Here is a 25,311-nt window from a genome sequence, read left to right as displayed (position 1 = left end):
CATTATTCTTTCCTGCTTATAAACGCAAGAAACACAGCACCAGTCAACAGTTTACACAGAATTTAATTACAAAAGGAAAATTACCACGTTAAAATGAATACAAACACCAAAGTTATTAACAAGGTCTGAACATCAGATGCATGTACAGTAAATGAAGATGTTAGTGTTAACAGACAAGACCCAAGCAACCAGGAACTTTATTACAGAGAACATTTAAGTCATAGAATTAAAGGGAGGTTACTGAACCAGTATAAACAAGCATGAACAAACATAATCGGTTCAAACTAAATTCAATAGGACTTGAATGTCTTCATTTTTCTTTGAAATCTTCATTCATAGTTTTTACACACTCCTATTTTGTATATTAATAAGAGCCCTTAAAGCATTTTCAGAGCTGAGAAAATGTGTATATACTGATTCTGCAACAGCACTGATGTTTAGTCATGCAACATACAATAATTAAAATTACAATTTCGATTGGTTGTGTCCTGCTGCTTAATTTAGAACTGGCAGCAGTATGGCATATAAACTTTTTAAATGAAATACAAGACTGTTTAAAAACAATAAATACTTAACATGATGTAAAGGTAAGACAATAGGGGGAAAAAAAAAACACTTCAGGAGTGTAACTGGCTATGAATGGAAATTTTACAGACATCACACCAAGTGCAAGTTTACTTGGGTCCCATGACATTTTCCTTACCAGCGCGCCCCGATCCCTTTAACCCCCTTCCGTACGCGCCACGGCAACTGAACGAGGGAGGTGGGGCTCAGGAGGAGGGTGTGGCGGGCGTGTGACCCCTACGCATCCTCCCAGGCAGCAGGGGGAAGTCCTCTGGCAGGAGCGCGTGCTCCCTGCAGGTGGGGCAGGTGCTCTGCTCCTTCAGCCATGACTTGATACACTGCAGAGAGTGGGAGAAAGCACAGGCCCTTATAGCACTGATAGAAGACCAAGGCTCGGTGAAACTCAAAACGGGCAGAGCATTCATTCAGCTGCCGTCAGCAACTTGCAGACTTGAACCAATCACTGTCCATGGAGGGCAGACTCTTCTGATTGGCTCATATCAGTCTTTACCTGACGGCACATGTTAGCACCGCCCACTGTGAGGAAAGCCTTTAGGACAGAGGACCGGGGAACGCGGAGAGCTCAGGTTTGCACGGCGGCTCCCCTTACCTCCCGGTGGAAGCTGTGTCGGCACTCCAGGACGCACAGCTCCTCCTCCGTCATCTCTTCATGGCAAATGATGCACGGATCTTCCACATTCAGCTGAGAAAGGCATCAAAAAGGACAATCAAACTGTCTAAAATTCCATTTCAACAGGTAAAGCTGACACGAGACTTGTCAATTGAAAAGCGTTTTCAGTGAGTTTACACAGTCTTGATTAAGGCGAAACAATCACATTTAAAATCTTGATATTCTGCCATACAAAAAAGTGGGTGGCTAGGGCCAGATCCACTGAGATCTGTGACAGCATGCATACTGCATATACAGGCTTAAACCCTGTATTGGGACACAAACTGCTTTTAGTTTACACCCAATCACAGTGGCCACACACTCTCATAAACACAGGCCAGCATTAGAAGTCAGAGATCGTTCATCTGTGGAACATTCCTGAAGAACAGAAGCAGAATTTGGCTGGAGGGATACCGAGTGCCAAAGCAGAATCTCACCGCTTTGGACGAGGCCCATTTGGAGGAGTTGTGGGCTCCCACGTTCTTCCACACATGGGAGGGAGGGGGAGTGCCGGAGCTGCGGCTGACTGCAGGAGAGTCCGCCCTCGGGGGCGGGGTCCGGCTCACTGGGGCTCTGAAAACACTGGGGTCAGCTCTGTGGGTGGCGCTAAATTGCTCCTGGGAAGGCAAAATTAACAGTCTTGGCTCAGTCTCAGAAGATGGTTTAAGATCCAGCATATCCAAAGCTTGAATCCACTATGCAGAGATGGGTTTTGTCCCATCTTATCAACTACACCCCTGCTCCCCTCTTGGTGGGTCTGCAGTCTGCATTCTGACGCAATTTAGGATTAAAAGGTTTCTTATTTTGCCACACAACGAGTCTCAAAGTGTTTTGTACATTTACTCTCAGGTTTACCAGCACATAATCTGTAAATCACAACACTGACAAAACACTATTAATTTAACGAATTAAGAACAGTCAAGTTTCGACAAGTTTCGCCACTTCAAGCGGCAGGTATGGGAGATAAGTCACCAAGAAGCAGCGGCTCTGCTCTGGGGCCTATTCTGTGCTTCAGAATCACCTTATGGCACATGTGTTGATGAATGGCACAAGACCTTGTGTTATTGTGGGACAATGCAAGCACTCTCAACCATTTGGTGAGAATGGCTTTTAACAGAATGGGATACTTGATAACAGTCACGTTCTCCCATACATGACGCCCCCCACTCAACGTTTTCTTACTCTGGTGTTTTCTTGATGGTCCAAAATGAGTTGAGCCACCCTGTTGATGACTTCTTCATAGGACAGGCTGTTCAGACATCCTCCATTGGCAGTACGTACTTCCTGGATGAATTTTGTCAGAGTAGGTCTGAAATATTCAAAATGTGACAGAACAGAATACAGTCAACTATCAGAAACACTTTCCAATTCATTCAAAATGTATGCCTCTGTACAGCATTCTTAATGAAACGAAACAAGTGTTACTTACACGCCACCAAATTCGGTGGTGGCTGAAATTAAAGAGGAATGCTGTGCGAGTAAGGATTACTCAAATGATAACTTCACAATGAATTTACAATTTTGACGGTTTGTTTCCTACTGTACGGAATTTGATTTTTTTTTTATTTCAGCAACTACTTTCAACCTTGTGCTAACGGACAGTTTCCAAATGCATTCAGAGCATGTATGTTTTCAAAATTTACATGAGTCAAATTTTATGAGGGCCACAAAAATAACTGGATAATGTCTTTGTGCTTTTCTGTTTTGTCATTGACTGTGAGGGAACTGGAGCGTCATCCACACAACCAGCACCAGTACCTAAAAGCTGTGTGCCTTGTATTAACAAATCAGTTTTCTTAACTGTGCTCATTTCACATCTTTTGTGGGTGGAGCAGTTTTGATGACCCCACTACGTTCCTGCTTTAAGAGACAGGATGCAGACAGGAATAAAATGGTTTTAATGGAAACGTTCAGAAATATTTCACTAAGAAAATTTCAGTTAAAAACGAAAGGCATCGATGTTAATGAACTTTAATGGCACACATACAAAATCAGGAAAAAAGGAAATGTCCGTCAGGATTTAAGTATGCTTAACTACTAAAGAAATTTATTTTAATTATAAAGTAGTTTATATACTTGTAATTTTAGTAACATAGTCAAAATGTAACTTTCGACTGTTGTTCAAATGAACATGAATGTCAGTTGTGGTTAGCCTGCACCTGGGAGTATGCGTTTAGCTGCCTGTTACAGCGCATGTTAGCGGTGGGCTGTGTCCGCCTGCTTCAGTTACCTGCTGTAGTGAGGAAACATGCTGCCGAGCCGGTCGACGATCCTCTCAAAGACGTTGCTGTGCAGCTGTGGCCCTGCGGGCCTGACTGTCACGCTGCTGGCACCGCTGGCTGTGGGCGGGACCGGAGAGGACATCCGGGCGGCTCGGTCCGGCTGCTGACCGGGCTTCCCCAGGGACGGCTCTGCCTGGACAGGGGCCGGTACGGAGGGGGCTCTGGGCCCGCCATGCTGGAGCTGGTGTCTCGCGGGCAGGGGAGCCCCGTATGGCGCCATGTACTGCCGGGGATCGTGTGGTCGGGTGGGGCGCGCTGGGTACATCACCTGTACCATGGAGGGGTTGCTGATGACAGGCGCCATTGGCATCATCTAAAACCAGACAGTTATTAATCAGGCAAAGTCAATAAAGCCAACAGAAAATCAAATACTTTGGCATGGTCTTGTAAACTGTAAATGCCTTCGCTTCTTGATGACTCTAGACGGTAAATCTGCAGTGACTCTACCCAATGGTCTCAGTGCAGGGCAAAGGGGGGCCCCAGAGTATGACCTGTCTAAGCTTTCATGAGGACCAGGAGGGGCACTACAGGGAGGCAGATCACAGGGGATGGGCAGAGCACTGACAGGGGGCCGTGCAGGGGAGGCTGTCTGGGGCTCATGCATGGGGCTAACTCTGGGACCAAGCACATCAGAGGGATGGGCATTTGAAAAAAACTGCATCTGCAAAACCACAGCGGTAAACGGCACCAGTTTGCCATGGGAATATGTCTACCTCTCACTTTCAATATACTTCACATCTTGCCTCATTAACAGAGATCACTTACGCTCTGGTTAAATTTCATGGTGGCACCATGAGAGACTTTTGACATTGAGAATCCCACGGACCACACTGTGTTACAGGAAACTATTAATTCATTTTTGAACAATTCTGAAGAGTGCGAGTCCTTACCGGCAGAGGTGGAGGGGGGGAGGCACTGGGGATGGACACTTGGGGAAGAGTACACAGCCTGGTGCCCTTCTTCACCAGCTCTATCTGCTCCATGTACTGGGCCTATATGAATGAAAGAGAAACTGTAAATATAAAACAGAACTGTCTGAACAGAAGGACATAAGATTTCAAATTGAGTCTTTCATAAGCCACAGGAACATATCCAAAATAAGACTTATGAAAGTAACCAGGTTTAGCGTAAATTTGATATTTGCACAGCATTTCTCATGCTCTGAGGTGCCTCAGCTCTGACACTCAAGAGTGTCACAGTGCTGAATGCAGCACAAATGATTCAGTTAAGACCCCTACCAAGGTGTTTACGGGGTAAACAATCCAAACTTGTTTTTAACATGGTGACACAGCTGTAATAATTGTGGGTTGACACTAGGTGGATTATGTGACAACTGTCCACTTCCGTGACCGAGTCTGGTGTAAAATGACATAAGAATTTCCTTATTTTGAGACATTTTAGCCTTTAAGATTCTATTGTAGACTGCTCACCTCGACCCTGTAGATTTTTTCCTTGGTGTCCTGGACACAGGCCTGCCAGGCTTCAGCAGCAGGGCGAAGGCCAGACGAGGGGAACCTTAAAGAGAACGCACATCATGAGCCACCGTCGCCCCGCGGGGGAAAAGTATTACTTGTAATACTTGTATTACTTGCTGTTTATTTTACATGTAGTATTGTGATGTGTTTTAGAGACTGATCTAGTGACTGATGTATGGTAGTATACTTGGCTTCCCTTGTGTTGGCTTTCGGTGAAATTGATGCACTCGCAGGCTAACTAATAAACTGTTACACAAAGAACTTCAGTCTGGACCGTGGTTGAAGGAGAGGTAGAAACAGGTTTATTGATGGTCTTCAATACAGCAAGGCTTCACACGCGATGGTCGGCTCAGATGTTACACGCAGTCTCACTTAGAGTCTTACGCCTTACACACTCATCAACCTCTCCCGATCCAGTCTGTCTCTGCTGCAGGTGGGTGACTGGAACTCACAGACTGACTCTCACACACGCACTGGAACTCTGCTGCACAAAGAACATCTTATACCATCCTAAAGAGTAGGAAACTGATGACCTAAGCTGTCCAGATATTTGATTATACCTGACCTTGTATCGTCTAGAGTCTGGCGCCTAATTGGAAAAACATTGCTTCAAAGGTATCCTTGATGGATAAGGGAGTACATACTGACCCAACTCCTCTTTGTCACAAACATTGACATGGGAGAGAGTGGGAGAAAGTCGCACCGGGTAGAGAATCCCTATATCACCCAAGAACAAAACTTTTAATATAAGAAGCCTCAAAGATCTAAGATATCTTGGTTGTGATATATGTTGTAATATATGCATTTCCACATGGCTAAATATGGAGTGACTGACCTAATACCGAACTACAGCTATATGAGTGCTCGAAATCATAGGCCTTTCCGTTGGGACGGCCTTGTGCCACGTACACACTTTTAGTATGCCTGTGTGCATGATTAGTTCAACATAGCAGCATCTCTTGGAATGTAGGCCACAGGTCACAACTCTGATCAGCCTAAAAACTACACAGAATACAACCATCATTGTCGCGGCGTATACTAATTCTACTAAACTAATCAGTCTATTGATATAATGATCACTAAATAATCACCACTATTCTTCACTTGTCTAGTCAGGTGGCACAAGTTACCTTGTGGTGGGGCTTAAATAGTGTTATGCTCACATTCACTGGTCTGGGAGTGCTGTTAACCTGGTCTCACACTGTTGCTCATTCAACTTGGATGGATACACTTCTGTTCTTTTGTGCTGGAAATTGCTCCCGATAAGAGCGTGTACTAAAGGAATGTAATGTAGAAGGTCCTGAGCTACACTACAGCCTAGTGTGCACTGCGCCTACCTGGTCACCAGTTCTGTTATCTTGTCAGCGATGGTCTCCCAGTCTGACACGCACTTGTAAAGGCCTCGCAGGTTCTGTCGGCGCCGGTTCTCCAAAATGGATATCTTGATAAACAGGAATGCATGCAAGCATGAGGCATTACAGGAAGTCAGAGACGGCCCGAGTTCCGACAGCGAGAGCAGCGTTAAGTAGCGTACCTCTGCGGCCTGCGACCTGCTGGCAGCTTCAGCGCGCACTTGCCTGCATCTCTTTATCTCCTCCTCCAGGCCCATCTTCTCAGCAGCTGACTGATTGCTGTGGAATTCATACAAACTTGGTTGTCATTCCTGCAGCCGTGAAGGCGGCCTTGAACTTAAGAGACAAACGTACAGAGAGCTCTCAAATGATGGAGTTCAAGTGGTCACTGGGAACTTGTAGAGATACACAAAAACACACTAACAGCTAAGGAAAAAAAACTCATGTGTCTGAAAATAAAATCATTTTAAAGCTAAACAGCTGTTGTAAACCCATGCATAAACTTGTCACTTGTCACTTACCTTCTCTCCAAAAAGTCATTGAGATGCTTCTCATACTCCTTATTCTTCTCCTTGATGTTCTTAGAAAAGCTGAAGGGAGAGGAAGAGAGGCTGTATCAGTTGCCAGGAGGAAAGGTTGTGAATGTATAAACCCTTACAGGTAACACAGCAAGAACATTAATGTTACAATACTCACATCTCATGTGACTCAGTCAACTCTTTTATTTCAGTTTTTAAGACTTTGAGTGCTTCCTGATTCTCCTTTTTCTCCTGCTGATCCTTTTTCACCTCCTCCTCCAACTTCTGCTGGAAGAGCTCCAGTTCTTTATTGGTGACCTAGAGACAGAGAGAGAGAGAGAGAGAGAGACACACACACACACACACACACACACACACAGCATCGTCAGCACCAAGGCCAAAGAGCTCCCACATCCTCCTACATTTGCAACATGATCATTCCAAGGCCTCTGACAACAGGCAGATTAGTACCTCGGTGTTCTGCCGAATTTCTTCCAACTCCCCTTCAAGGACAGAAATATCCTCTTTCCTCTTTTGCTGTTCCTCCTTATAATTTTCCATCATTTGTTTAATTTGTTTTTCAAAATCCATATTATCCTTTTCTCTTTTTGTCATGTCCCCCTGAAAAAAAAACAAAGGAAATTATAGTCTTATGGAAACAAACGGTTTTCCAACTATTAATGCCAAATGAAAATCTGCCAAAGAAAAGTGGTGACACTCAACACTTACTTTATTTGATTCAAATGGTTCATAAGGTTCTGTGTTAACTGCAACGTCATCTCTGGGCTTAGCAGAGGCCTGCGCGGGGTGGGGGCGGACACAGCATTATTAATACTTGGTATTATTAATTTTGAGTTTGTATCTGGTATCGGTTTAGTATCACAATAATTTTATGCTTTAATGAAGGCAAACAATATTGACTTGAATGCATATCAAATTGCACAGGTGCAGTGAATGTAATTTGCCTAGAGCAAATGTCAATAATTCAACTTTCTGTTGAACGTTTTTCATGGAAGACAAAAGATCAGCTAAGATCAGTGAGTTAACTATATGGTGTCCCTGCATGGACATACAGCATTTTTTGTTAGTAACAGACTTCCTGTTTAGCACAATGATGCAAGTTTCATCATAGAACCACAGATCGCTCTGAGACTTTTGCTATTTCCATACTACTGAATGCATCATAAATGAAACTTTTTGTTATTCAGTACCTCGGTAGTTTCAAAGTATTAGTATTTTTGACAACCTTAGTATATAACCAGACAGCTCTTGCGTTTACAAACTCTCAAACAGAATAAATCCATACCTGTACAGCCACTGTCATCCTTTTTCTGGAATGTTGACCAATGAGAAGACGACTACCTCCCAAACTGGTATTATACAAATCAGCATCTTCTGTTTTAAGAGTAAAGTCTGTGTCTTTATTGCTTGAACTGCTGTCTTTAGAAGGGTTATGGAAAGCACCCAAAAATGGTTTTGGAGAGTCCGATAACAATGTTCTTTCACCATCGTAAACTTCACCTAAACTCTCCGCAAAAGGCTCATGCAAAGATGAACTTGAAGGGTCAAGCATGTAAAGATCAGGGAAGATGTTATATGGCATCTCTGCAAACTCAAAACCGCTGGGCTGTAAAGGATCTGGAATCTCCTTCATATCATGGGAAATGTGATTTCCAAAAGGAAAACTGGTGTTATCGTCAGTCGGGATGTGGTTTTTAGAGAGAGGCTGAAACTCTTTAGCTGAGGGGTTGAGGGAAGGCCCCCTTGTGGAGATGTCCTCCACGGCAGTGGGGAAAGGAAAATATGAGAGCCCGGAAATTGAATCCTCCGCCACTTCCTGCAGCGACACGGCGTGCTTCATCAGCCCAATCAGGTTGTCCATCATCACAAACCGCAAGGACTCCAGGAGGAAGGCCTTCAGTCCGCCGGCCTCCTCGATCTTCTGCTTCGCTTCCGGGGGGAAGTTCTCCAGCTCCCCCACCAGCAGCTGGCTGTGCGCTTCCATTGGGCCGTGCTCCTCCAAGATCTGAGCAAAGTAGCTGCGGACCAACAGAGCCTTTAGCCACTCCTCCACACAGACCCAGCACACCAGAAAGGCTAAGAAAACTAAACCTAAACCAGCAATACAAAACTAATGCTAGGGCTGGATTAAGTATTCAATTTTACTCGATACCACAATAATGTAATGTAATATTCTAAGTTATTACATGACATATATTACACTGGCATTTGTGGTTACAAGCCCAGCTCCTAACCACTGTGCAATACTGACGCCCTATCACTTGCAGGTTTTACAAACCAACAATATTTGCAGGACAGCTGTCCCTCAGCAACACTGAGGGGGAGGTATGTTCCTTAATTAGCCCACAGTGCAGTTTCTAGCCAAAAATAGTTTTACCAATGAACACAGTGGTTGTAAATTTGAAAAGTAGTGCATGAAGCTGAAAATGTGTTTTTACTTTAAAATACTGCTCCCAAATAAATTCATGAATCAAAGTTTGTCAGAGGCACTGCCTGTATGTTCTGTATTGACATCTAAATACCTGGATGTCATTACAAGGAGTATAATTAATGAAGGAAAACAACAACAATAACAATAGTAATTTGAACTAAAATATTTAGTATTAATATACTATCTGAAAGTGAAGACTGCGATACCCAATAATATAAAAACAGAATCTGCGCCATGGAAACAGCAGCCATATATATGCTGGTGACTCCATTTGGGTTTCATTGTCTACATACTCCTCCATATAAAGATGTACAGCACACCAAGTCCACATGTAAATTTGGATATTGGTTCAATTCTGATACCAGCATATTGATGACAGCTTTCTACTGGTTACTGTTGGCTGCTTAGTACAAAAAATGAAACACTCACTCGTACAAACTTTCTTTTGTCGGATCTGGATCGTTGTCCAAAATTCTCCTGTAATGACTGCCAGATGCAATGCTGACATACTGTCCTTCAAACTCTGCAACTTGATCTCGAAGGTGATTGGGGACACTGAATGGATCGCTGGGGTTAAGGAACATTCTGTCAAAAGAAACGTGAAGTTCAACTCAATTCCCAGAACCTCACCGCATATGACCGTAAGCAATTATGTTGGACCATGAACTTACAGTGAATCTTCCTCAGAGAAGATATCTTCATCTTCCTCTCTTAGAGTCCCACCTCTTGTTCCAGAAAGGATGATAAGAGACTGCCAACACAAAATCAAAACTTAAAAACTGGCTTTGACATGTTTAAGTTGCTACCACTTTAGCAGATGTAGGATGTCTTTATTTACCTTTGGTTCTTTTTGTTTCTTTTTCCGACTTCTGTTCTTAGTCTTTATAGAGGAATTCTGGAATGCAAGTACAAAATTAACAACATGCAAACTGGACCTTTGGTATGCTGCTTATCAGACAAGCAGTGATAACTAAGGTATACTTTTTTATGCTATCCTGGTCAAAGTCCAAGACCTTAAACAAATTAGCAATGAGTGGTACTCACAATCTGATTTTCATTTTCTGACTTCTTAATCACTAAACAATGACTATCTGAAAGAAAAAACATTTCAGACAAGTTATGTAGACAGAGGCTGCATTCAATTGTTTCCACATAATTTTCTAAGGTAGAAGGACAAGGACACACAGTGAGTTTACTCATATTTTGATTGGATCCAAGACTGAAAGACTAAGAATTCTTAATTCACCAGACCCACCAACTCCAACTTTGCAATCCAAATAAAAACATGCAACATTCTGAAATGCTTACATATGTGTGAGGGTTTAGAGAGAGAGAGAACCTTACCCATTATATCAAAATAATCATTCAATACATGATGAAAGGAGGGGTAGTGATCTCTGTTCTCCTCCATTGTCCAGATGAAGAGCCGCACCTCCCGGGGAGGAGCCTGCTTTAAGTAGTCCGTTACAGTGGAGCCCTCACTGAAAAACTCCGGCGTGGTTCCAAACTTCTCAATGAGGATGTCCTGCATGGGTGTAAAGGTGAGCAGTGGCGCCAGGTCCACCTCCTCCAGGTGCTCCGCATGGCGCTCAATAAAAGTCTCTGCGGCTCTAAGACCTGCCCAAAATGCAAAGAATCCCTGTTACTCCCAGTAACCAGGAACAAGCTGGAGATTTTTTAACACATCACACCCGATGACAGTTTTGCTATAGGAAGCCAAAATCAAACCGCACCAGCACTGTCCAGCCGGTGAGCCCAGTCATGCAGCTTTGGGCTGATGTCCTGAGTGTCGCTCAGCGTCTGTATGAATACTCTTGCCCACACCCGGTTCTTCCTGTCCAGTAGTAACTCTACAATGTCTCTCATAGTTTGAGCCTCCTTCAAAGAATGGAGATATTTTTCGTTTCCCTTCTCCCTCTTCACCTCCATCCAAGGCTGGAGACTCTTCATGAATGCAGAAATATCTTCAACACCGTCTTTAAGAAGTTCTTTATTCTCAAATATTTGATGCAGAACTCGGTCGCCATAAGTAAGCCAGGCCTGAGAAGCTGCAAAATATTTTTTTAAAGAAATTAACTGCCAAAAATTCATGCTTTTTAGGTTTCATGTGTGTAATTATTTGCAAACCAAATGATATTGGAAGTGTCCTTGTATGAACAGTGCAAATTACCATGTTAAAACCTTGCGCATGCCCTGTCGGGATTTAAAATAACTTCAGATTCAGTTTAACATTCAGCAAAATATGAATGACTGTGGCATTATTCTGGCATACCTTTTTCTTGATGATCTACCTCACTCTGCTCAGTATTTTCCATCGATTCTGTTTCAGTTTTTTGCTGTGCACCCGGAGATGCTGCTTGCCTGTGTTGCTTTCGTTTAAACTTACGATCTTCCTTAGATTTCAGCTTTTTGAGACTGAGAAAAAAAAATAAAAAGCTTCAACACCATCTACCAATTTTAAATGCACAAGCACAGAAATGCTCATGATTTCCACTAACACTTCCAAAGTATGATCTCACAACATAAAGGAATGGTAACTCCTATCAGCATAAAATTTTGTTTGAATATAATCTTCACTCTAAACTTCCTGGGGTCTTCCCAGACACATCCATTCTTACAAAAACTTGCACTTTTTTCACAAAATGCAAATGAAATGCAAAATCGTGATTTCATTGCTGGTTTGCAAATGCAATCTTTAGCTTTGGGTAACAGTCAGCTGACACAAATGAAATGCAACACATAGGATTGCATAAATTTGAAAAGGAAGGTATTGGGAGAAATGGGGAAAAAATCTTATAGAAAACTAGTACCAAAGGTACTCACCTTGTACATTTCTGCTTGACTCTGGCCTTTGCAGATATTGCAGGTTTTTGAATAGAAACTTCAAACTAGATGATACAAGAGTGTGAAATTAATGACTAAACAATTCTACATATTGAGTACTGAGAATAAATGGCCTCATTGTCAAGTTAACATTACCTCACATTTGATTAGACCAGTTGAACCATAGATTACAATACGGCAGATTTTACCACCGCAATCTGGAGTAAAACACGTTTCTTGTAGAAAATCCTGTGTGTGGATAAAGAAACAAAATAAGATCAATTAGGACATAGGTTTCCTCAATGAGATTTGTTTTTTATGGCCAGAATTTCAACTTTCAGTGCCATGGTCTTAATAGTACCTTATCATTCTTATCACTATACAAGGCAGCTTTCATCTTCTTCCAGCAGCTGATGTGAAACTCTACACTGCAGCCTTGGCAGCAAACCATTCGAATGAACCCCTAAAAGTAGAAAACAACATATCATCATGCTTAACAGACTTACACACTCACTTCAGTGAGAAAGGACCATACTATTCACGAAAAAATTTTTTCACCAAAATATTTTCCATATAGAAACAGAGTAGACATTCAGATGTTTAAAAAACACAGCACCATATGTATAGGATGTTGCATACAGTAGAAAGCCACTGCACCCTGAAACGCCATTCATGAAATTATACTCTGAACAACTGTACAGACACAAAAGTACAAAATATCTGTAAGGTGAAATATCTCCTTTACAGTTCAGACGGGATGTGCTCTCTGCAAGACAAACACAATCATTCATTCATACCTTAAAATCTGGGTCCGTGAAGTAGATTTCAATTTTTGAATGACCCTGGCACTTTTGATTTCGACAAAGGGCATCTGGTTTAGGTGGAAACTTGCACATTTCAATATTCTTCTCAAGAAGATCCTAGACAACAAGTGACAGAAGTAAAGAAAATGAGCTATGGTGGCCAAATAACATCATAAAATCTTCACACAGGAGTTGAATATTTCTTTTTCCTCCACATCATCCACTTCATGTGTTGTTATTCAGATGTAAGTATTATCTATTCAAATGTAGTATACAACAGATGTAGCCTACTTAATAACTTTCCCTGTATTCAGTTGTGATATTTACCTTTAAAAAATCAGTCTGCGTTTCCTCAATGATAACTTTTGTTGTAGGCCAGGTCAGTTTCCCTGGTGTGATCTGTCGTTTAACCATGAGTAGAGCATCAGAGAACTGTTCAAGGGCAGCTGAAAACCTGGTGATGACATTAAAACCATTCATCACATCTACTGCATTCAAAGTGACCAACTGGGCTGATGGTGGTTAAACACCATAAAATCCAATTCCTCTCATTTCTGTCCTCAAACTTTGCAAAACTGAGATGCCATACCTGTTCTCTTTCAGAAAAACCCTTCCAATTCCATAGTAAACCAAACACTGAAACGTCCGCCCAGCAACTGACTGAATACCGAGGAACTCCTCCTTAGCCTCTGCCAGTTCCTGGGCACCAAAAAAAGTTTAAAACACAAGCACACACAAATGTTATTTGGAGACAACTGGAGCTGCCTTGCTTCACTCCGTCAGATTCACTAGCACTGTGCTATACGTTACCACTTTAAACCAAAGCAAACTTACCTCAGGCTGTCCGGTTTCAAGTAGAGCAGTTGCACGGCCGTATTTCAGGAGAACAGTGTCAAGATCGGATATTCCCAAATCCTAGAAAACACAACATTAACTGGACGATTAAAACCACGATCCTATGTAACGTTTCTGAATAATAAATGCTGTGAATAACTAACACAACAGTTAGTGATATATTCCGCAGGAATATAAGACTGTTTGCGAACAGCTATACTAACTAGTTAGCTTGCTTGCTAATCCCCTCAACGTTACCACTGAAAGACCTCAAATTTACAACGATCGTTATAGTTTAGCAAACACCGTCAAATATTTTAATTGTACCTTGGCAGCTCGCTAGCTATAGCATGACAGGAGCAATAAGTTAGGTAGAAAATGGACAAACCTGTATTCCTTTCGTTTGTTAGATTCGTTTATCTAGCTAGGTAGACAATAAGGTGGCTTGTTTAGGTCGTCTAACTGCAATTTTGGGAAACAAAAATGTTTACAGCCTAGTCTATATATATATATATATATATATATATATATATATATATATATACTTAAGACGGCATTTTATGTCATACTAACAATTTATGTGATTTGATTATAGTTCAACTGTTTTGTGCGTCGTCACTAGTCCCAATAAGTTTATTATCATCTCAACTTCCCGCTAACGTTTTCCAACGCTACTTAGTTATATAAATGCACCTGGCAAGTGATGTCATTATGCGAATTCTTCCCTGGACATTTTACAGTTTGAAGGAACCGCAGATTTTCACTCGCCCTCTGCATGGAGATTTAGGAAGAATCCCGTTTACACAGCACTGCGGTTTGGTGTAGGGAAATCACATTTCAAGAGCGGGAAACAAGGAACAAAATGACATCGATAAGCACAGAAGTCAATCAACAGGGCACACAGTTGCCTGTTTAGTCTATCTCACTGATTCTCAATCCTGCTCCTGGGGCCCCCCTGCTCTGCACGTTTTCCATCTTTCCCTGCTCTACCTACCTGACTGAACTCATCAGTGGCACTTTTGATTAGCTGAGCACACCTGATTTAATCAAGAGCATGTTAATCACGCAAATCAGGTGTGTTTGGAGCAAGGATAGATAGAAGATATGCAGGACAGATGGGCTCCAAGAGTAGGATTGAGAGACACTGGATCATCTAAATGTTAAATCTAAACTTTTCCGTCAGGATGTCCACGTTCAAGTTGTGTGAAATGTTTGCGGAGTTGGCCGAATCTTCATTTGGTACAAGTGAGCTGGTTATTGCATTCAACTTGCAAATTTGTAGTAGCCTACAACACCATTTTAAACATAATGGAAATAAGATTTTCAGTGTTTCATTGTACTTATCACTTCTGAACTGACCATTTCTCTCAGTCAAAAAAATTCTCACTTCATGGATCAGAACATAGGCTCTAAATTCTAAAAACAAACTAAAGATGTTGCTTTATTTTAATATATAACACGATAAATGCAATGCAAGTAGATAAACGTATCCCATTCTCTGGAAGATATTAAAAGTTTAAATATGTTATCTTCTGCAGCCCGGCTCTGCATATTATGATAAAATTCTGCAACTTTCAATTCAAAAACATGCCCGAGATTCCCTGGGCCACAGTATTACTGAGTTACCAAACGGAATAAAATGGGCAACTGTTAAATTTGTCAATTGTTGTTGGTGAGTCCCTATACGAGATTCACATAGAGGCGCAACTGGGGATAAGCACAAGTAATATGTTTTAATGTTCTAGGTTTGAACAGCAGGTTGCTTTTCTGACACTATAGTATATGGATAATTACTCATTTAGAGTATTCCTCCTGCAGCATACATAATGGGTACACCTTTCTCAAAGTCACCTATAATTCAAACAACATTCATTTTCTGCAAAATATTGTGGTTACACCTCCCTCCTTTATTGCCAAAATAGCAGCTTGAGAATCCATGTTGCCATCAGTCATCTATATCAGGCTCGTACAAGCAAGACGTAAAGGAAACTATACCTTTGGCACAGTGGAGCCAAGTAGACAAAGTGCTTGAGAGAAGGCCTGTTCAGCATTGCGACAGCGCTGGTCAGACAGGGCAGTGTGTGCATCCTGCACTGCAGACTTAAATTGGTTTCTCAAACCGTCAGTAGCTGATGGGTCTTTCACATCTGCGCCGCCTGTGCTAGCCTCCATCTACATAAACATGACAACCACAAAAATCAAAAACACATTCAATTAAATGAACATTCCTGCAAATCAAAGTGTCTCTTAAGTTTAGCTGGGGTATATACTAAAACAAGCTCTACATTATTGAAATTCTACCAATGCCTAGTTTTTTTTTTTTTGTTTCTGTTAATCATTTAAACTTATCAATACACACATTTCAGTGTTAAAGTTTCCAAACTGTTCACTCCTTTTTTGCACAGTAGCTTTAAACAAGATCTTATGTCTTACTGTCATAAGAAAGAAAAATGCAAAACAGGCAGTACCTTTTCCTGTGCCGGTGGAGTTCTGTTTTTTGGCTTCTGAATGTCAGATGTACACTGCTCTTGTTTACGGCTCTTCTTCCCTGCCATTTCCCTGCAAGAAAGCAAAAGTTAAATAAAAAGGTAACTAGCTCAAATTACTTACTGTCTAAAACACAAAGTGAACTGAGGTTACCGGAAAAACTAAAAAAAAAAAAAAAAAAAACCCTGCCGCGCAGATTGTTGTGCAATTCTTCACACTCCCGCCAGAAAACCTGTCTGCGCTCAACTCAGACTACTTTGTTTTACCTTTTCTACTGAGCCTCTGACTTTCAAAGCTGTAGTCCTCCTTACTGCTGTGAAACCGTATCACAACTAATATATAAATTTCTTTTGGAGCTAGTCACTTCTCAGATTCAAAACTGAAACAAACCTTCAGTAAGAAAAGAAGCAACTAGAAGAAGGCCGTAAAATGAAAGCACTGCGACACAAGTGCACAGAAACTCCTCCCCCTGACAGAGCAGGAATTACAGGCCACAGAAACACGGAAATGATAACCTGCAGTGACAGCATGTTTCTCAATTTGAATCATTATTTCACTTTAATACCTCATGGAGACTCAGCATTAAAAAATATTAATTTCAGCAAATACAAAGCGAAACCTAACATATCAGCCACAAAACCATACTTTTGAACAAACTACAGTATATTACCCTCATTAACAGCTTTAAGTCAAGTGTTTTGCTTGCATTTGAAAAGTATGCACAACGTGATTACCAGTAATCCCTCCACCCTAACTTCTTGGTAACTTCTGGGCCATGATTCCAGTGTACTCTAGAGGTAAACCTTGCTAAAGACACAGCCGAAACCTATTATAACACAGCTTCAGGCATAACAGTAATCCAGAATCACCTCCTGTTTGTGAAAGGGGCATCAATTGAGCACAAATTAAGGGAGGGAAATCCAGAAAGTAAGAAACCACTCACTAACACTGTCGTGTTTTCACTTGAAAAATAATTACACAACTTTACTAGTCCTGTGAAAACAGACTGATACACAAAAGCTATGCCTCACACAAAAATGACATCAAACTCCAATAGCATATTTTCCAAAAACAAATGATAACTACAAAAAACAAATATTTTTTCAAATTTGAGAACCTAGAACTAAGTTTGCTGCTGTAAGACTGATTTCTCAATACCTTGACTAACACACAGCGTAGTATAAAAATAACAAAACAAAAAGGAAAGGAAACAAGAATAGTCCTGACTATCACATTTTCACCACAATGACTGAATATTCAGAAGTACAAATGCCGTGCAAGCTAAGACAATGCTTGGGTGTACACAATAATAATTCGATCATCACAGTCAGTCACATTTTCACAACTTGAATTTACATCTTCAGTTGTTCAGTTAACTATCTGTGACACGCACACTGATAGCACACAGAAGGCAATCATGTCAACAATGTTGTATCGGATTCAGAGCTCAATAACATGTACGCAAAACAGAAATGCAAAATGCAGACCAATAAACAGAAATTTTAAGCCAACAGTACATTTTAAAATATACTTTCATAATAAAAGACTGTTAGCATAGTAAGTATCAAGTGTATCTATACAAAAGACCAACCTAGGGAAAATCTTTGACATTGTTAACTTTAGGATGCTTCAGGCAATTACATCAACAGACCAACAGATGCCTACTGCATACCAAGAACACTTTCTGTCTGTGACAGAGTGTTGGCCAGCACTGTAACACTAATTAAGATGCAGATTTGTAACTATGAAAACAAACATAATGTTCTTGATCCATCAATGGAGTGAAAAATCTGACAATAAGTGCAACTGCTTTACACGACAACAGCTATGACGCTTGTTGGTGATTACACCTTTGATTGCATATGTACAATTATTCACAGTACTACAGGCTGGAAATTCAACTCAACAGTATGAGACAGTATGATTTAAAAAAAAAAGAAACTTGTCCAACTTGAAGACATGTCCATGTAAACACAAGACAAAAATAGTTTTACTGGTCAATTTAATAGCTCCATGTTGAAATCTGAAATCAAAGCACAATACACTCTTTCCCTTTCTCCTTAACTTGAGTTCTGAGTTGATTCTCTCAGTATGTGAAACAAGTCAAATGGCATTCCATTCCACTTAGGTAATCCCAAAACACAACATCTTAAATTACCTACAGCAGGCTTAAAGGTTTTACATTCATGTATGAGGAGCTCTATTCAAAAACTAATTTAAATAACTGTAATTACCTTTTTATGTCGTTGGTGTCCTTAGAATTTCCCTCTGTCTGTGTCCTGCCTTCAGTTGCGCCTGTGAGACAAATAACAAATGTTGTATTCACAATAAACCAGGAAAAAAATGGTTTCATACAACGAGAAAAAAACTTAAATGTACCTCTTGGATAAGCAAAGATCCATGCAATTGGTTGAATCAAAACTATAACCGCACTGCCACACCTTCTTTTTATGGGTCAAGTACTGCGCACAGTCAGTCAACAAAGTTGAAATGTTGCATGACGGCATATCTAGATTTGCTTTGCAACAAGTTCCGCCAGTACTGAAAATTAACGTCCAAAACTGTACAGCTGACCAGGCACACACCTTAACAAAATACAGTACATAAAGACATCTTACAAATTTTTCAAAAATATCCTAACAGGCATATGTGCAGCTCTGAGGTGACTGACACTGTGGAAAAACAAGTGGGACAGGGATTTTCTCTGCTCTGTACAAGGTCATGCTGAAATTATTTTCCAGAAAAGCAAAACTCGAAAATCGTTTGAAATAACATCCACTTCCGATAGTAAGATATTAATACCAGCAACATCGATCCTGCCGTTTGTGGCCATAGTGTTATCTTTTGCGTATTTACACAGTTCAGATATTAGCTCGGCCCAAGGTGAACACCCGTACTTTACGTATACACTGGTAGCCTGGAAAATGCAAACTCACGGTTGCCATGTCAAGCAAAACCATCCACTGATAACACAATATCTTAGACACTGTCAGCTTTTTATATCTGTAGCCATTCGTTTGGTTTCGAATGTTCAGCTCTGCGCAAAGAAATGAGAAACAAAACACTTGCCTGGATTCTCTCCACAGCCACTCCCATTTCCTGGTTCCTGGTATGGTTTAATAAATAAAAAAAAATGATTTCAACAGGTGGAAAGAGATCAGAAAGACCTGATAACATTCATCTATGACAATGAGACCAAAAGAAACTGGAAATTTTCTGTGCTTTCACAGCTGTGCACAAAGAAGTTTTGTCAACTTCAGATTTTACATACATTCTTTCATTATTTTTACTTAGAGTACATCAAATTCTGACACTGTTGTTCATTTGAATTGAATGGATACACTTGTTCTGTAATGCTGGAAGTCACTATGGACAAGAGTGTCTGCTAAATGCATGTAATGTAATGTAAAAAAAAATTAACACAAGGCATTGCTCTGACAGGATATCTTCTGACAAAGATACAAAAATGTACAATGGACAATTTGATCACATTAACTTATAGACACAACACATACAGTACCTGTCAAAAGTTTGGACACACCTACTCATAGAAGGGTTTTTCTTTATTTCACTCTTATTTACCACATTTAAGCACAAGTCTTTTGATCAAAATGTCTTTCAATGCATGTTCCCCATTATCTTAATCAGGTGTATTAAAACTTGACGGGCACTGTATTTTAAGCTTTTTAACCCCTTTAAGATACCCTATATTAGTGCAAATCAGGATCATCTTACTGCGACAACCTTTATAGTCATACAAGGGCACTTAATTGATAGGAATGCAATTCTATGATACACTTGCATGCAGGGAATGGACATTTTCCACACATAGAGTCTGGTCAGCCTGCACTCAAAAATTGTACGTACACCTTCTCACCTTGTGATCTTCCGCTGAAGTGTCACTCACATGTGCTGTTCTACTACCTGGATGTTCTGTACTGTGCAGACTGTCTGGACCTGTTCTGGGAACCGAATCCACCCTAGAGAGGAGTCAAAAGCTAATGTCATTGACAGAAGTATAGTCATAGTCTTTCAGAGTTTTCTGTAATATTACTATGTTCTCAACAACATGTTCATAAAAACATATATATAAAAACATACCTTTTACTCAAGTCTTTCTTTACTCCAACTTTTTTCCGTTTTCCCCCACCTAAGAAAATAGTTTACATTTGTATTTGTCCACTGAATACATCAAACATTTTACTGAGGTATGTCATATCAAAATAAAGATTGTCTTCATTTCCATAATACTAATCTGCTGGCACACCATATTAACTGCTCTAAACTGCAAAAACTTCCATACCCCCACAAACCGCACCCAAGACATAAGCAAAGGGAAAAAGACAGCATACTAAACCTTTTTTAACTTACACATAACGCTACATCTCGTCCTCTCTGTTTCCAATACCAGAAGCATACCTTTTTGAGATCTGGCTCATTCCTGTTCGCACACTGTAAAACACGCTATATAGATGAACTATTATTGCCGGTGACTTCTAACCCTGCCAAACAGGTAACTCCCTACACAAGCACACGGCAGGGCCAGTGGATACCTCTGCTTTCCTCCATCTCTTTCAGGAACCGGGCTTTCTGCTGCTGCAGGTCCCTCATTCCCTCTGGGTCGCTGCAGCAAAGCTCCTGGGCCCTCTTATTGGCCTCTAGGGCCCGCTTGTGTTCACCCAGAAAGAAGAGCGCGTCACAGAAACGGTAGTGACCCTGGCAGACACAAAGATCAGAACTGAGCGGTTGCCGTCAGCAGCCATCGCCGACCTTGAATCCAAATAACAAATGCAAGAAGTTTAAAGGTGAAGAATGACTTTAGTTGGATGTGTTGCACAATGTGCTTCAAATATTTACATTCATATCTGAGGGAACAGTCCCAGACAACCATGCAAGCTCCAGAACTAAGTCTCCTCCTTCATTCATGAATCATTCCATCTTGCATATGTGAAGCTCTGTAACCTCCCCATACTGAATAATTAATGAGAAGCATTTAATACCTACTGAACAATGTGAATTTATGAGCATTTTTGCCGAGAACATTTCCTTCGACAAAATCGATTAAGTTTGAATTGAATTTCACAATATTGTGTTGTTTTCAATGTATCTGCCTGAGCATAACATAATTGAACAGTTTACCTTTGCCCAATCCGGCTGTATTATAGTGGCACGTTTTCCATCACCAATAGCTTTTCTGAAAATTAAACAAAATTTAAGTCTAGATTTTAAAAAAATACACTAAATTTATAATGATTGACAAAAGATTCACTTCCTCCTGAGAAATTCCCTTCTTCCTGAGAAAACAAAGTATACAGATGCTTATAAAGGCATGTTAATCGCGAAAAAATGTACTTACTGATATTTTTCGCTGCGAATAAAGCAAAGTGCTCGGTTTCCATAAAGAATATGGTTTTCTGGGCTGAAAGAAAAACAGGAAAATAAAGCAAATAAAACTGCACGCTCTGCTACAAGGGATACTTTTAAAAAACTATTTTACTTAATCATGTGCCCACTTTAAGGCTTTTTCCCGTTTATACAACCCCAATTCATTCTGCTCCTGTGGCCTCCCAGCCATTGTCAGCAGATGATGGCTGGATTTGAACCCAGGCCATCAAACTCAGCCTATACTCAAGACAAGTGCCTTGCTAACTGAGACACTCCAGAACTCTCTGCAGCCATTATTGATCAATCTTGAAGCAACTACTTTGAAAGTGATAAACAATACATTTGCTTCAGAAGAATAAAGACAGAGTTTTAACTGTTCGCATGGCACTGTAAAGAAACATTACTCACTGGAATTTGATGGCTCTGGTGTACCACCTAACAGCTGCATCATACTTCCTTTTCTGAAACAACTCGTTCCCCTTGGTTTTCATTCCTTCACTTCTCTAAAAAAAAATATAAAAGGTAACAAGACACAAAGTGAATCCGGAGACTCTGACAGAGAAAAAAATAGGTGAGCAGATACCAACCTGCAAGAAAACTATAGAATTGAAGTTAGGACTGTAAATTTTAGGAAAGAAAATGTTTAATACATAGCAACTAATGTTTTACATAACACACTTAAGTATCTGGAATTGGTGCAGGCCAGCACTTACAAGATTATCTATTGTCTAAAGAAGTCATAAAATGCACAGTGGACAGGAGACAGGCATGGAGAAGGAAGGCAGGAGAAGGGAAAATGTCAATAAGAAGTTGCCATTAAAAAAATGCATAACAAGCCTCTACAAAGTGGATGTATAACCTTTTAAAATGAGGATCAACAGCACTTTGGGGAGCAGTGAGAACATCTGTGTCAAGTTTTACTGACATACAAACAAGAAGTAGCAGAGTAAGGGGCTGGATATTAAAAAACTATCAAAAAACTACCTTTTGCAACCTTGACCTTTGACCTGTAAATCAGTAAGGTTTTGGAGGAAAAGTCAGGCCAATATTTCTGTAAAGTTTCATCAACATCCATACATGAGTCAGAGATTGGCACTGGAGACACCTTTATATGGCCTCTATGACCTTTGCTTTTGATCTAAAAACTGGTAGGATTCTGGAGAACAATGAAGACAACATTTACTTACAGTTCTGATCAAATCCGCACATGATGCTAGCAATGTCCAATTATGATTATGTCACATTAATACTACTTTTATAGTGGTATAGACGTACATTCTCTGGTTCCTGCCACATATTTGTGCATTCTGTGACTGTGAGGCTACCAACAGATCTTTATCCAAAGCAAAAATTTCTCCTCATTTGGAAAGAGGAAAAAAAACCTGTCAGCTGAATCCCTTCAGGATACCTACTGTCGATGTTGCAGAGCACCAGCTTCGCCTTTTCACCATGTTACTACTTGAATTCAAGACAGCAGGCCAAACAAATCTCAGAGGCTATTTCAGGTTCTTTGTCCGAGGCCGAAACGCCCGTGCTTTCCATTAGCACCATGTGTAAGAGGTGTAACCTTGGTCAATTCTCAACACTGGTCTCCCCAACTCAGATCAGACCCGCTTTACTACAGATTTATCAATACAATTTGCAGCTTCACGATGAAAGTAAGGGTGGGACACAAGCAGGGCTCTTACCTCTACACAGCACTTGCAGGCAGGGGAGGCGTAATGTGCGATAATGTCATTTTTATTAAATGCCATGGCATGCACATAATGGACATCTGTGGTGAAGAGAAAAGAACAGGAAAGTGTGTGATGCTCCTCAGCAGAACGCACAGCATTTTCAAGATGTCCGTCTCACCACTCGACTGCACTCACACTCAGTGAAGACGAAAGAGAGGGCGAGGACACGTTGCCGCTTGGGGCCCAGCTTGTGGACCTTCGAAGCGATTTCAGGCTCCCCTGTGTCTTCCAGCCAACGCATAGCTTCCTCCACACAGTCCTTCTGCCATGTAGAGGGAGGTGAGAGTTCAGAAGTGTGGTTCGGGTAAGATGGCTTACTGACAATGACTGAGTACAGACACAAGACCAATAACACATTCTGCTTCTACTATTTGAATCATCCCTCAATGTTGTTTTATAACCACCAAACAAGAGGTGCATAAATGTCAAAATGAGAATTCAAGGACTCTGCTGATGTATCTGGCTGATGACTCATCTACTGATAATGGAAATAAGTTGCACCATTTTGTTGCAAGGTCAAACCAGTGTTGGGGAATTCTAAACACAATACAAGCCCTTTTATACTGCTTCCCATATTCACCCCAATGTTCACAAGTCACCAAGTGTATATTAAGCTTGCCACACCACAATACCTCCACACAGGAGTGGTGTAGTGCAATGTGTAGAGCAGAACTTGACTTGCAGCGTCTGAAGGTGTGATAATATTTATTTATTATGAAGTCAGATATAACCTCCCCAACCTACCAATGCCAATCTCCCTTCAAAAAAAAAAAAAGACAAGCCCCAGGCAAACTCGACTCAGCCCCAGATCTTTTCAATAGCTAGAAACGTCCCTGCCACTAATAACATCAGAGTAACTCAAAGGCACCTAATCAGTTACTAGAGAGTGCTAATGTGAGGTGGAACAAGGGGAAACTGGGCAACCTAACCCAAAGAGCCCATGGTGGAATAAAGCCAATTTTCAGCCACAGCTCAGAGTAGATGTTGCTACATGTTGGGCTGTGGGGTCGTGTCTGTGCTTGGAACAAGCGCCTTTACCAATTGATCTACTTCAGAGCCCTCAAAAACAAACACTTCTGATGAGGAGCAATACTGTAGGAGACATGTTCTGCGCAAGAAAGAGAGTATTTCATATTTTATATCGCTGAGTAAACAATAACAAAAGTTAAAGTGTCACTCAGGGGAATGTGTTGATATAGGATCACAGGGAATATACAAAGGGACGGAAGGTACTGTTCATAAGCATATATACAACTTCTAAGAGAGTATAAAATGGATTTACTAACCACATCAAACTGGTTACACAGAAAAAACAGACGCTTTGTTGAATCTTCAGACAACTGTGGAAAAAAATGATCAAATTAAGGACCAGATGACAAATACATGACATTTTCAAAAAAAAGTATTAATCATACACAAAATGTCTAAGATCGCACTTTGAATTAAATCAAGGTGACCCTTGCAATACTTTTTATATGTGTTTGTTTTACATTTGTTCATTTTACATTTTGATGAGGGTACACACCTTGCATGTTTCAACAGTTAAAGGTGAAGACGGGAAACAAAAAAAAAAAAAAAAAAACTTACACATCCTTTTTCCATGGCACTGAGTATGGATTCTAAGATTTCTATCCTATACAGTCTCTTCATGCTCAAATCACTGGTGACACTTGAAAAACAAAACAGACACTCAAAATCAGATGAAACTCTGAGGTCCACTGATATAATCAGATTCATCAGCTCAAGGTGCGTATTCCTGGAAAACCTACTGCTGGTCCAGGAATCCCATTTGCACAGCCCACTGTGTGGTGCTGTGCTTGTCCTGCTGCCGAAGTAGAATGTGCCACCAAAACACATACAAATGCATCTTTTGGCACGTATCCCTCTTCACGTTTGTCGGAATCTGCTTCCATAGCTCCAAAATCCCTTC

The 25,311-nt window shown here is 40.8% G+C and overlaps 1 protein-coding gene across 2 annotated transcripts; it reads right to left on the bottom strand.

Annotated features, from left to right (window-relative positions):
* Positions 1-94: 94 nt before the first annotated feature.
* On the bottom strand, positions 95-25,311 carry ttc3 (tetratricopeptide repeat domain 3). 2 transcript variants are annotated; one of them, XM_036523684.1, is made up of 43 exons: positions 25,151-25,311; positions 24,969-25,050; positions 24,668-24,721; positions 23,517-23,640; positions 23,334-23,419; positions 22,054-22,148; positions 21,617-21,679; positions 21,400-21,454; positions 20,814-20,976; positions 20,362-20,410; positions 20,138-20,240; positions 19,330-19,366; positions 18,495-18,555; positions 16,242-16,332; positions 15,769-15,945; positions 13,774-13,854; positions 13,529-13,638; positions 13,267-13,393; positions 12,934-13,056; positions 12,498-12,599; positions 12,293-12,385; positions 12,137-12,201; positions 11,586-11,728; positions 11,047-11,361; positions 10,658-10,930; positions 10,358-10,404; positions 10,152-10,208; positions 9,985-10,064; positions 9,743-9,898; positions 8,168-8,900; positions 7,591-7,659; positions 7,333-7,482; positions 7,040-7,179; positions 6,865-6,933; positions 6,526-6,622; positions 6,329-6,432; positions 4,947-5,031; positions 4,407-4,508; positions 3,465-3,829; positions 2,417-2,543; positions 1,672-1,851; positions 1,175-1,267; positions 95-902 (listed from the first exon to the last, which is right to left on the bottom strand). In XM_036523684.1, the coding sequence occupies exons 1-43, from the start codon at positions 25,246-25,248 to the stop codon at positions 771-773; spliced, it is 5,556 nt and encodes a 1,851-aa protein (XP_036379577.1). In that variant the 5' UTR covers positions 25,249-25,311; the 3' UTR covers positions 95-770. The 2 variants fall into 2 exon arrangements, with proteins under 2 accessions (XP_036379577.1, XP_036379578.1); XM_036523685.1 differs by lacking the exons at positions 18,495-18,555; positions 19,330-19,366; positions 20,138-20,240; ... (8 more) ...; positions 24,969-25,050; positions 25,151-25,311 and adding an exon at positions 16,527-16,659 and having other exon boundaries at positions 98-902.

The sequence above is a fragment of the Megalops cyprinoides genome, chromosome 3, assembly GCF_013368585.1.
Source record: "Megalops cyprinoides isolate fMegCyp1 chromosome 3, fMegCyp1.pri, whole genome shotgun sequence".
Lineage (NCBI taxonomy): Eukaryota > Metazoa > Chordata > Actinopteri > Elopiformes > Megalopidae > Megalops > Megalops cyprinoides.
This window is presented reverse-complemented; position numbering and strand designations above follow the sequence as displayed.

Bases quoted from the DNA above. Each gene is read 5' to 3' on its own strand.
- ttc3 (XM_036523684.1), bottom strand. From the start codon at position 25,248: ATGCATTTGTATGTGTTTTGGTGGCACATTCTACTTCGGCAGCAGGAC. The intron at 21,455-21,616 runs GTAAGTACATTT...TTTAATTTTCAG, and splicing joins ATTCGCAGCGAAAAATATCA to AAAAGCTATTGGTGATGGAA. The intron at 10,405-10,657 runs GTAAGGTTCTCT...TTTTTCTTTCAG, and splicing joins TGATTATTTTGATATAATGG to ATAGTCATTGTTTAGTGATT.